This window comes from Sturnira hondurensis, unplaced genomic scaffold, assembly GCF_014824575.4.
Source record: "Sturnira hondurensis isolate 20B ecotype Veracruz unplaced genomic scaffold, ASM1482457v3 Scaffold0013299, whole genome shotgun sequence".
Classification (NCBI taxonomy): domain Eukaryota; kingdom Metazoa; phylum Chordata; class Mammalia; order Chiroptera; family Phyllostomidae; genus Sturnira; species Sturnira hondurensis.
In genome coordinates this window covers 7,661,953-7,675,614 of record NW_028085930.1, presented here as the reverse complement: position 1 = coordinate 7,675,614, position 13,662 = coordinate 7,661,953, and the positions used below count along the sequence as shown (strand labels likewise).

The 13,662-nt window shown below is 44.6% G+C and overlaps 1 protein-coding gene across 2 annotated transcripts in view; it reads right to left on the bottom strand.

The window, feature by feature from the left end:
* CPNE4 (copine 4) overlaps positions 1–13,662 on the bottom strand; it is a 412,933-nt gene that overhangs the window by 23,444 nt on the left and 375,827 nt on the right. For both annotated transcript variants that reach the window (XM_037061286.1, XM_037061284.1), the window contains 2 exons: positions 12,076–12,135; positions 1,142–1,275 (listed from right to left, as the gene is read on the bottom strand). In XM_037061286.1, the coding sequence (XP_036917181.1) occupies positions 1,142–1,275; positions 12,076–12,135 (194 nt within the window). The remainder of the gene's footprint in view (positions 1–1,141; positions 1,276–12,075; positions 12,136–13,662) is intronic.

The window sequence follows — 13,662 nt, the reverse complement described above, 5'->3', positions numbered from 1 at the left end:
TATGGTGCCTGTGGTAATAGCTTTTTCAAAAAGTCTGATTATCAGCAATTATGAGACTAGATAAAACAGAAATCATACGATCTCCTAAATTTTCTCTGCAATTGAAGGATAGAATTGTTTTCTTTATTTTCTTGGTTTAAAAGAGCATTCCATCAGTTGCTACTCATTATTAACTAGCTTTGTTTTATAATCACCATGGGGAGTCAACTGGGATTTACCCATATTTATATTTACACTGGTTCTAATTCAAAGAGCCTTCTTGAACAAACACATGAACAGGTTCATCTCAATCTGAAAACACTGGAAATGCAGAGAAAACTCAGTTTAATGTTATCTATGTAAATCACTTCTAACAGGGAATTATCTTAGTGGGGAAGGTCAGCATTCACCATCAAGTAAAAATACATATAGTACTCATCTAATCTCAAAATAACGTTTCCTATACACACACCCACACAACACACACTTGCAAGGGCACGCACGTGCACATGGGCAGATACATACCCTCTGCTACAGCTGCTGATCTCTGTGAGGTCAGTGAAATACAGGGATCATGATCTTAGGCTGTGGAATGAGGCTTGAACGTGGACTCGAGTCTTGTCTCTGCTGTGTGACAGTGCACAGCCTACTTAACCTCCCTGCACAGTTTTCCTTTTCTGTGAAGTAATACCTACTTCGTAAGGGTTCATTGAGGACCAGATGCAGTAATGTCCAATAAACCGGCGCTTCTCAAACTCTAAAGCACACTCACCTGGACATCTGTTGAAATGTAGATTCTGACTCAGTAGGTCTGGAATGGGGCTTGAGACTCTAAGTTCCCAGGTGACGCTGCTAGTTCACAGACTAGACTTTGAGGAGCAAGGCACACATCAACACTTTGGGAAATCAAAATGGCTACCCAGGGATCTTGCAAGCCAATTAAAAAAAAGAATTCTGAAATTTGGGGGTGGGGGTGTGACTAAGTGAACACAGCATGAACTCAGTTTCTCTAGGCTTGGGGCAGGGTTTTACTCTGTCTCTGCAGGAGCATCTGCACGGCGAGTCGCTAGGCTTGATTTCCATCCTTCTGCCAAGGAGCAGCCAGAGACCATTGGAATCCGCAGAGGGACAGGAAGGCCTGAGTCGACCAAACGTCTCATACCTGTCATAGTCTTGGCAAATCTCCCCCACAGCCACCAAGGCCTTCAGGTACTCGTTGGGTTGGTACGGGTGGATGTAATGCAAGGAACAGCTGTTCCTGGGGTCCCCGTTTGAGGCAGTGAAATCTATAGCCACCTGGAAGAGAAAACAGGAGAATGGGTAGATTTAAAGTGAATGCGTCTCGGGGGAACTGTGATTGGCAACAGGGCAGGTATAGCCTGAGATGGACAAAAGCAGCACGTCACGCACTCTGCCAATGAGGAGAGTTAGAGAAGAAATGGATTAGCTTAGATACCAGTGTTGAGATCATTTCTGTAGTGTTCCATCTCCCATCCCCCACTAGCCTCTCTTCTCCCTTTCCAAAACAACTTTGGATTGACACATAGGTCAGAAAGTCCAGCTGCCACTGATCCATGTCACCAGGCAGCAGGGACAGAATATCATAATTCACAGAGAAAGCATGTCTGTGCTCCCTGGAAGAGCAATGCCATCCTGGAGCCATAGGTCAAATCCCTGAAAACCAAATTCTGTGTTAAAGGTGTGGTCAATCTAATGAAGCCATTGCTGTATTTTCATGAGTGGCCGGATTGAAGAGAGATGTGTTGATGTGGTTCTAATGAATTTCTGCAAGGAGCAGTTCTGCATAAGGTATTTGGCTTTTGGTTCCTATTCATGTAAGAACTGCTGCCTTGTAACAAAGAAGGTGCCTGAGTGTTATGGCTTTGTGAGCGGGAAATGGAGAAGTGAGACCGGTCTTCCTACCAGGGAGTCATTATCCTTGAACTTCTCAAATTTCTTCTGACCCCCAACATCATCTAAATAAAAAATGGACTCACCCAACACTATAATAATAACAACAAAATAAATGCTTGAGCCAAGCTTCAAGAGTGCTAAAATGGGAAGGAATTCCTTCTGATTTCTAACACCATTACTATTTAAATCACTGTCCACCCAGCAAACACCTCTCTAGAAACTGGGGTAGGGAGGGGGAGAGAGGGATTAAAATGAAAGAGTTATAGGGGAAGAAAGAAAGGTTCATGTTGCATCTTTCCCTTTTCTTGGAGTTCAGCAGAATTCACTCACTGGCTTACTAATAACACAAAGTCTCTGTTTTCTCTTATGTTCTCGTGGGTGGGAAACGTCATTTGTACAATATTTGGCAGAATCGTTACAGCAAATGACTAGGGTGTCTCATTGGGTTTGTGAAGGTGAGAAGTTACTTTCGGAAGGACAAAGTGCTCTGTGCTATCTGTTTAGACTAGAAGAGAAAAGTTTACAGGGAGAAAAATGTCACCCATGTCTTATGTTGTAAGCTTGCAACAGAATCAAAGTAATTGTAATTTACAATTACAATCATAAATAAAGAAGAGATAAAGCTAACTGTAATTTACGTATAGCTTCTTTATTTATAAAGTTATTTTATACTGATTTTCCCCCTTACCACTCCCTAGGACTATGTTGAAAATAAATTTAAGCAGGATACAAATTCTATTTTCAGAACATGCAGATGTTTTTGACAAGGGAATACCAATGGATGAAATGCTAGTACTACCAGTGTTTCCAAAGGAAAGGTCATGTGCACAAAAATGGTACTTTCCTACCCCTTACAAACGCCCTTACTAGAGCCAGCTAAGGGAAGAAGGAAGAGGTAACCTTTGTTGAAACCCTACTCTGTGTCCGACTACACTAACTGCTTTATAGGTATGGTTATTTCATTTTCACAAAGACTCTGGGAGGTAGATATTATTATTCCTTTTAGTTGATGAAGAGCCTGATACCCAAGCGTGATGGAAGTCACACAGGTTAGGGGGATGGAATGGTTCAAACTCACGTCTACACAGCTCCAAAGACCCTGCTCTGCTGTCGTACCAGTGTAAACCCAAGAGGACACGAAGGTCTGCAACCAGCATCCGGAGATGTCTCATGGGTATGTTTTATTCTTACAAAGGATGGAAGGGGTCTGGCCTGGAGGAAGGGAGACTAGCTAGGAGGCAACTACGGTAATTTAGGAGAGAAGAATGGCCTCAAACGAAGATCTCTTTGTGATCGAAGCAGTTGTAGAAGGTAGGAAAAGGGTAGTTGCAGTGTGCGTGTATGTGCACTCCTGCGTGCACAACAGTAGTCAAACATGTTACCAAGGATGACTAGTAAAAGGACCTAAAAGGACAAGTAAAATCCAGTGTATTCTGAGACAAATTTTAGCTAGCAGGTGAAAGCCAATCCATTTGGGAATAAAAGAGGAAGACAATAGTTGATGGCCCTTTTATTCAAGGACTGATGACACAGTAGTTGTGGGAGCGGGGGACGGACCTACGTGTATTTGTGAACTAGAAGGAGGTGGAAGCATTCCAGAACCCACCCACCAGGCCCCAACCAGACACAGGTCCAAGAAGCACACTCGAGAGATGCTTGAGAGACAGTGTCTGAAGGAATCAGACACCTAGAGGTATCTTGGTTTTCCTAAGCTCAAACATGCAGAAGGCCACCACGCTCAGCCTTTTTGTCCTGAGGGGACACATGGAAGGGATGGTGGCACCCTGCATGTATAGGTATGAACTGACTCAAAGGTAAAAACAGTGCTGGGAGGCCAGATGTAGAGCAACCTCTTTCTCTCCTACTGAAGAAAACATTTTAGAAATCTAGAGGCTTCTGAAAAGAATGTTATTCATGGAGATAACCTTGATTCTGTTCCAATTTATCTAAAATGCAAATCATTGGCAGGTGTGGATACTTTAGGGCCATCGAGCNTGTCCTGAGGGGACACATGGAAGCGATGGTGGCACCCTGCATGTATAGGTATGAATTGACTCAAAGGTAAAAACAGTGCTGGGAGGCCAGATGTAGAGCAACCTCTTTCTCTCCTACTGAAGAAAACATTTTAGAAATCTAGAGGCTTCTGAAAAGAATGTTATTCATGGAGATAACCTTGATTCTGTTCCAATTTATCTAAAATGCAAATCATTGGCAGGTGTGGATACTTTAGGGCCATCGAGCCTCTCTGGCTCACCTCACTCCTCAGCACGATGATGCCCTTCACCAGGGATCACCACTCCCCTACCTGTGTGTCTCCACCCTGCAGCTGGCCACTGTCCCATGTGCTGATTTCCTGCATGTCAAGGGCATCCGATAATGGCATAAACATGCCGGTGTCTTGACATAAAACCAGAGAATAAAATCAGATAATGTAAAGTTTGGGGGCAGGGGAACCTCCTTAAAAAATGACAACTCTAGAGATGTGATTGCTCCTCTTTCCTCCCCAGGTAGGAGTAACGTCCTCCAAGCATGCAGTCACCAAGTGGTGACACCTGAGGCCAGGTACAACACCTGACTGAGTATGTTGTGGTATTAGGAGAATGTCTAGATGAACACAGATTCTGGCAACAATGTGTTTGAAAATAAACAGACAAATACATGTGAGGTTGGAACTAGGGTCATGCAAGAGAGGTGACTGAGACAGACACTCTGGAGGGCGCGCACTCTCAGCTGACCCTGCTACACTAGCATGCCCTTGGGAGTCAGTGTCTCCCTGAATTTTGCACCCTCGGTGCCTCCCAGGCCTCACCTTTGTCTGGCCCTGCTGTGACATTTCATTCCTCTCAACTCTTTATCCTCATGCTTGGGATCCCGCCCTCCTGTGTAACAAACGAGGGTGGGGCAGAAATGATAGTGAGCAGGGGATTGTGACGGAAGACATTAAGGATAGAATCGGATTGGGTGGCTGATTAAATGTGGAACTGGATCCCACATTTAGGAAAATTGGGGAAAGGGAGCAGCCAGATTTCTGTGGGGATGGAGGAGATAACATCCCGAGGACAGCGGGACACCAAGGAGATCGATGTCATAAGGCTGGCGGTGGGTGCCGTCTAGGCAAACAATTCGCGTGATGGAAACTTTGGTCTCTGCAGGCAGGCAGTTTCCACCTTCCCCGCGGGGAAAGCCCGTGTCTGACACCCACAGAAACTCTTCCGGCTCAGGAATTCTGATAAAGCTTTGAGCAAGGGGTATAAACTTAAAAATTACCTGGTGAATAAAGAAATAAACCGATGAACCTCCCCACCTGCCCCTTTCTGTTGTTCCCACTGCTCATAACAAAAATATTTTATCATTTGTCTAGAGAGTAACGGCCAATCTGAAGTACGTGGCATCTAAAGATTTTTTTCCTGGCAAGCGATGGTTTCTGAAATCTCCCTGATGGAGCGGGAGATAAGATACCTGTCTTCGGGAGTCGGCCTTCTACCAAGAATTCTCTGTGCTCTTCCTAGTCAGCATTAATGAGAAGAGGAGAGAGTGAAAGGTTGCTGTCTGCCTATTTACTTTAAAAAGCAACAGGGAGATGGTTAAAGATGGGATGAAGTTGAGAAATAAAAGCAAGCAAATGACTGAAAATTGCCCATTTGTGGAGGTGGCTACAGACGCCTGGTGGCCTGACTGGAGCGGGCTTGCAGAACCACCACATTTTCATTTCCCTACATGGAGCGTTTATTTACAAAAGCCTGTGGTTCTGGTAGGCGCTCCAATCTTCTCAGCGGGCAGCCCAAGAACGGCGCCCACCATGGCTCTCTCCTTCTGCCCAGGACGCCTCTCTCACCATTAAGCAGAGCTGGGGAGCAGCTTGGCAAAACCCTGTCCTGTAAGAATGCAAAATGCTCCCTCCTGCCACCAAGTCCCCCATGTGCGGGGGCTGCTTTTCTGAAAAGGCAGGAAGTGAATGAGGAAACTGTGTCTTCTGAGGACATGCTTATTAATTCTAGAGAGGGGGGAAGGAAGGGAGACAGGAAGGGGGGAAGAAGAGGGGTAGAGAGAAAGAGAGAAACATCAATGCAAGAGAAAAACATTGATCCACAGGTTGCCTCTTGAAAGTGCCCCGGGGACAAACCTGCAACCCAGGCTTGTGCCCTAACTGAGAATCAAACCCAGGACCTTTCGGTTTACTGGATGAGGCTCCAACCAACTAAGCCACACTGGCCAGGACTGTCTTTGGACATTTTTAAATTTTTAATAAAATGAGCACGCTATTTAGATCCCTTCCTTGCCTGTCACAAATGGGCCATTTGGGACCCTCCAGGATGTTTTCTAAGCAAGGCCTCTTTGAACCAACCTCTGCAGTTGCCTAGTCTCTCGGCAATACCACCTGCTGGGCTACATAGCTCTGTTTTTTGTGTATACAATTTAGAACTACACAATGAGCCTGTAGGTGAAGATACTGTTTATTTTCCACCATTCCTTAAATGACAGACTATATTCTTGTGCTTTTTCTACTTCCTCAAAACTCCATAGGGAGCCAAGAAATAGGAACTTAGACTAGATGGAAGAGACCTCTGAGGTAATTTCCTGGAAATTGCAAAGCAGTTCCCTTCCTCTTCAACCCAGGGCTCATTCTTTTTTCTCAGAGGGTCTGCACGAGAATCTGCCAGTGTTTAATCTGGGATATAAAATAAAAATTTTAAATTTAAAATTTAAACTGGAACAGTGTGGACACAGGATGCCCTAAATGTGTCGAGGTTAGAAAAGATTTCCCAAGAGAACCTTTAACAGGTGATTTTTTTTTTTTTTAGGCTTCAAGGTTAATCTGGGAGAAGCCACATTTAGTTTATAATACTAGATCACATTATGTTATTAAAATGTAAACTATAAAATCAGAGATTAAGGAAAGAAACAGCATTTGTAATTTCTAAAAACTGCAAACAATAAAAACGGTCATTTGAGAATAATAAGGAAAAAAATGATTTTTTTTGGTCACATGAACCACTTGAGACTCTGATACAAAATCTATATCCTCTCGCTGAAAAATGCACACACTCCATTCTGTGCACAACTTTGGGAGGTCAAGAGCGCCCTGAGGGCAATCCTTGTCCCTAGAAGATTCCACCAGCCTAATAAGTCCTTTTCCCTTTCTCTTTTCCTTTCTAGTTATCATCTGTATATAGACAAATATTTTAAACACCTTAGATAATTTCAATCATAGGTGGCTCTGCTTTATATTCTTTTTTTAAGTTAACACTATGTCATAAACATGTCCCCATGTTATTTCCAATCATTAGAATTATCATTTAAAATGGCCTCGCCATAGTCCAAACGAAACACTGTGATTTACACAGCCATTACTTATTGTGGGACACAGAGGTTGCTTACAACTTGTCTCTGTGAAAATCTGCTCCATAATGAATATTTTCGTGCATCTGGAAAAGCAGTAACTTTCAAAGGAAATATTCAGTTCTTCTACTGTTTTCTTTCCAAACACCTTATGGTGTCTGTCTCTCTGTGCTGTCAAAATTTAGTATTTTGCCTGTGAAATTCTAGTATCTAGTTTTATTTTGAGCTGCTGTGCCATGTACCAAATATATTTAACCCCCTCTCTCTCCACGTGGTCTCTCTTTTACCTGCACCCACCTACTCCAAGACTGTGAGGACACAGTTGCCCTCAAGTTCATGGTTCACAGGAGGAACAAGGATTGTTCTCAGACTAGTGTGCAAAATGGAGCGTGTGCATTTCCCGGTGAGGCAATACGGATCATGGATCAGATTCCTAAGTGGTCCAGGTGACCAAAAAAGAGTAAGAATCATTGTCAAAGGCTCTTTTCCAGCAGCACGTACCTCTTCTCTCCCCTTGGCTTTCTCTGCTCTGGTCAAATTCTGGACTAAAACCTCCCTTATTTTAATCCTCCAGTTGCCATCCTGCGTCCCCTCTCCTGCCCTCCTCCTCTACTGTCAGCCTTATTGAATGAACAGTTGCATCCTGCCGTGTTTACTTCCTTACCTCCTGTTTATGCCCTAACTCCAGGGTCTTCCCTGTCTCCTTCTGCTAAAACAGTTCTTTCAAAGGTGTGTGCCTACTCATCACATAACCCAGTCATTGATTTTTACTCTTCACCCTTAGACTTCTCTTTAGGTTCTGGGATTATTACCCTCAGTTTTGTAACCTTTTTTTTTTGCCTAATCATTGGAGTCAGGGCCTCCTCTGGGCCTTTGTCTCTAGCATCTCTTACTGCTGGCCCCTCTCTCCCTGGCTACCAAACGCAGGTCTTCTATCATTTCCTGTCACCAGGCTCCTTTGCTTTCTGGAGTCTCCCCTTTGACCACTTTATTTAGACCCATACATGTGCTGCTTGCATCTCTCTCCTGAAACCTGGGCCCATATCTATGAAGTGCCAGCTGCACTGTGGCATCTGAAAGTACTTCCAACATGTCCACAAGCAGACTCATCACCTGTCCAGCAGCGCCTCTGGAGCTCCATGTTTCCACGAGGAGGACGGCCAAGCTGTGTCGGTCAGGCACAAAAGACTGCAATCCTCCTGGACTCGTCAGTCTCTGCTGCTTTTCCCTTAGTACTGCGAGCCAAGGCTTGCTGCCTCTCCTTCCACAATGCCGCTTCTGCCTGCCGCCCCTCTAATTTAGCCTCTCACTGCCTGTCCTCAGGACCGTCGCAGCGGGCTTGAATCTTCTTGCTTCATCTTCCACGGTGCCTTCACCACTCTCGGTGCCTTTCGCCAACACTCCCAGATTTAGTGCCCTAGCCTGGGTCTGATAGCTTCAATGTCCTGCTCAAGAGGCTCCCGAACATTCTCTTATTCAGCAAATTATCTCAAAACTCCAACCACTTCCCCAACACTCCTTTAAATACACCCCGCTCATTCATAACAAGGTTTCAGCATGTATCATTAGAATATATAGAGGCATAAACATTTACGTTCATAGGGGTGCTTTATAAAGCAAAAACCTAGTATATTTATTCATCAAGTTTCTTCTTTTCCCTAAACCTTATCTCTTCTGGAAGATTCTGGGTTCAATCTATTTCTAATTCAACAAAAGTATTTTTGAGCACCTAATGTACATTAGCCTGGCACCTGAAGGAAAGGCGAAGGTTGAATCAGAAGCACCTGGCGTCTGCAGAAGGCGTGAAAGCTTTCTCCTCACTCCTGTTCGTCATGCACATTGGGTAACAACAGTCTTGATGGGAAACAAATGGCCCCCTCAAAAGGGATGGTCAGGGAGAGTCTAGTGAAAAGACGATTCAAAAAGGTTAAGAGGGACTGACTAGAAAGAGTAGGGAGAAGTCGTTGTGAGTACTACCTGCAGGACAGGGCACCCGACAGCCACCGTGACCTTCTGCAGAGCAACACGGTCACTGCCAAACCACAGCCTGGCAGTGTCTGTGGGGGCACTGGGCCGCCCCACTTCTCCCTCCTCTCATTCTTTGTTTTCTGGTCGGTTCTTGCCATTGGTCACAGTCAACTAAACCCCTGTGAGCTGGAAAGGCTGGCCAGTGCAGCCAAAGAGGAAGGCCTCCTGGGGTGCAGGGGGAGGCGGAGAAGGGGCAAGAGTAGAAGAAACACCCAGAACTTTATTGCACTGCTGGTTCTTGAAGGCCTGTCTCCAGGGAGATAGGAAGTTCATCTTGGCTAAAGCTCCTGGGCTTAATTAATTTGTGCCCATGGGAGTTTCTGACTGCAGCAAACATCTTTCCCCCTCCCTCTCTGCCTGTCTCCGGGCCAGGAAGCCTTCTTCTCATTTCTTATTCCTCTGCCACCTTCCTTTCATGTTGCCAGATGGTTTCAACTAATTACTGGACAGATAGTAAACCATTATAGACCATATTAAGTAAGACATGCTAATTTTTATTAATAGTTTGTATTACCGCTTATATTTTACATTAGATGGTACTGCTTGAGAATAAGAAATTAATGAGAAAGCTGACTTAATTTTAAAGGAAAATGATATTGAAGTGACTGGGATGTGTTCTTTGCTAGAAAGCTTAAAACAGAACACTTTGCAACCTTCCTCTGAAACCCAGCCTGAACCTGAACCTGCCAGGTCAAGGGCTTGGTGGCAGACACTGATGATGGTCTGTCCCTTGTGTACATTCTCCTCCTTTCTTCATTCCTTGTTCCAGTCTCACTCCAGGCCCACCATAGGTCCATCAGTTTATTCAGGAGGGGCTGAGAAGCTGGGACTGGGGAGGTAGTGGTGAGACCCATTAAGGTAGTACCTCCCATTGGGGAGGGTAAGCAAAAGTAAGAAAGAAGGGAAGATCAAGAGGGCAAAGCTTCTGTATCAGGAAGGCTTACAGACCTCTCTGGAAGTCAAGATGTAGGCCTGGGAACCCTGTGAGGTTAAACTTCTGATTTTATTAGGGGCGGATCCTTTGCGGCACAATTCAAGGGCAAGGCAAGGCCCTGAAGGTTGAATAAAATGTCGTTCAAGAGCATAGGATCTATAGAATCTAAAAGAAACCCAAATCAATAGAGCTTTCCCTTGAAAACCTATAAATAGTTTCTTGAAATCACTCTTTTGCCTAAGATCTTGGGACAGACACTATTTCTAGTAGCTCTCCTGTATGACATTGCTGGCTTCTCTACTTCATTTGTATACACCCAGAGAGACAAGGAACCCACAGGACAGTGAAAGTCAGATGTGTGTGTCACGGTGAACATGTTTGCTACCTTCTGTATGTGCCAGTGTGCATGTAGGAAGGCTGGTGGGTGTGTCTTCAAAGATCAGACCTCAAAGAAACACCGAAATTCTATACTTAACCCCTGTAACTAATCAGGGGTAAATGAACCATGCCGGACTTTAGGCAGGACATGGGTAGACACATCTGAGATCACAGCAGAGGATAAGCCTCTAGCCAGGGAGAGGCTGACCTATCAAAAGATGCCTTAACTCTTCCCCTCAGGAGTTCCCCTTCTAGTTCTTTGAGTACCACTATCTTGGGTCATGGGCATTTGTTGGTTCTGTCTACTCTCTTGGGCTCAAACCTGGACAAAAAATTAAACCCATTTTCTTGACATCCTCATGTGACTGAGTCAGTCTAGAGAGTTGAACGGGGCTGAGCTTCACAAGTATATTCCTGTAATGGGAAGAACAAACACTGGACAGATTGTAATCTTCTTGTTTATATCCACGCTGCTTTCCCATAGGCTTTAGCAGATCTATCTCTCACCACGTGGGGGTTTGTTTTCTGGAGGTCATGTCTGCCCAAGCCTAGGAACAAGTTTTTCCACAGTAGATGGACTCACAGACTCGGCCTCCCTGGGAACTTTAAAAAGACCCAGCCCGCCTACCCAGAAGCATGTTAAAGAGTATGCGAATCCCGTGGGATTACAGATGACATGTAGATCTACCCACTGAGCCTAGGTATTCACTCCCTTTCTCAACTTTGAAAGACTGGTTTTCTAATCTTTTGGAATTTATCTTTGTTTTACCTGATGAACCACTTGTATGGCTTGCTCCTAGCATGGACCTTTGGACATGACATTGGTGCCTATGTTCTAGCCATGTGAATACAACAAAGGCACTTGCCCTGGTTCAGTAGGAGTCACTACCTGGTTCACTTCCAATCACTCTCACCAGGTGACGGGACCTGGTACTGCACCTACTGCCTCAGGCCTCATACCATCACTGAGCGAATAAGAAGCATTAGGATGGCTTCCCAAACCACCTGAGGTTCAATGGCATGAATTTCCTGACATGATGTGGAAAACCATAATCACTAGAAAAAAAACAAAAGTATGAATTTATTTAAAAAACATGAAAATTGGAAAAAAAACAAAAACAAACAAACAAACAAAAAAAACCATGCGACCCTACCATATTTCAGCAATGAGACTTGCACAAAGCTGACTAGTGTTTTAATAGACTTTTGTCTCCTTATGCCCTGAGCCCAGCACCATTCCCCAGTCTTACCCCTTGAATAAGAACAAACAAGGAGCCCTGGCTGGTGCAGCTCAGTGGATTGAGTGCGGGCCTGTGAAACAGAGGATCACAGTTTGATCCCCGGTCAGGGCACATGCCTGGGTTGCAGGCTGGTTCCCAGAGGGGGACCCACGAGAGGCAATCATACATCGGTATTCTCTCCCTCTCTCCTTCTCTTCCCCTCTAAAGATAAATAAATAAAATCCTTTTTTTAAAAAAAGAACAAATGAGGAAACAACTTACTGTAAACTGGATTTGGCAGCCACCCATGATGTAGTCCAAGAAAGAATGCATCTTGTGGATCTGCATAGGAGGAGGAGGGGACATTGTCTTAGCAATACTGTCATCTGTGTCCTTACAGATAGGAGACTTACATTTGGGGGTTAGGCTGCTTAACTAGAGGGAAGAGCCGAGAGAGATCTGTGGGAAAAAGATGGGTCAGCTGACTGGTTTCATTAAAAAAAGAGAAAGGAAGCAATGCTGAATTCAGACAAGCCTGTGAGGACTGCAGATATCCGTTCCTTGCTCCTCCCCACCCCGCTTTTGGTTTATGCATGGTTTTCATCAGCCTCTGTCTCTCGGCTGAGACTAACACTACATTTTTCAGGGGTCACCACTCTTTTGCAATCAATAAAGTCTCACACTGGCTGTCAGTCCTGCTCTCTCTATCTAAGTCCTAGTCCTTGTAACATTCTTTTTCTGTAGGGAATCTAGATTGGCAGTGTCAAGATCCCAGTGACCTGAGAAGTCCTCTTCCGACAGTTCCCAGTGAGTTAGATTCCTCCCATGCCGTGAACAGCAATGACTAACATTTACTGAGCACTTACAGTATGTCAGGCACTTCATAGCCATTATCTCATTTAATTCTTAGAACAACCCCATCAAGGTACACTACTACTATTATTACTGTGCCCGTTTTTGTCAATGAGGACACTGAGGCTAAGACTACCTACCTAGTAGATGGAAGGGGCGGGACTCGAATGGTGGCAGTCTGGACTGCGTAGTCCATTCTCGTGACCTCTAGGCTGGAAGTCCGCATAGTCCTTGCTTTTCCCCCACCACTACCATTTGAGTTCTGATGTGCCTTCCCAATTTCCGATCTTAATTTCTGCTTCTTTGTGATTCTGCTGCATGACTCTTGGTGACATTCATCTATTCATTTATTCAACAAGGTTTATTGAGCCTTCCACCCCACCTCCACCCTACCAGGTACTAGATATTAGAGGCATAATGATGAGAAAAAAAGACACAGTACCTACAATTGTGAAGGTTATAGGTCCTTCTACTTGGACAAATAGTAACTGTGGTTTATAACACTTCTCAGACTCCATCTAGTGCTCAGGGCAGCTTCTCAGAGACTCACCTACAAAACCCCATGCTGGTGTCTCTAGGTTCTACCTCCCAATGGCACCCACCTACTAACAGATTTTTCTAGAGCTGATGTCTACTTGGCCCTCTGAACAGTGCTTGCTCTTGGCTTCCTTATGACAGTGCTTTGCCTGACAGTTGGGATACCCTACTACTGTATGTATGTTAAGAAAATGAGTCCGATCGCAATGGCCTTTGAGTGCTGAACTGTCACATCAACTCACAGAGAATCAAAACAGATACATGCACACATCCTATGACACCTTAAGGAAGCAAGTGAATTCATTCATCTAGATCTTCTTTTCTCCTGCTTCTTTGGTGTAGGCCACATGACATTTTGAATGTACCTGGGATGTGATTGGTGTAAGGAGGTAAGCTGACCAGTGACGACTGCCTTTGAAAGAAGAGTTTATCTTTCAGCTCCCCAAAGGTGAGGAGGCCTGTCTGTCATGCCAGGTAGGG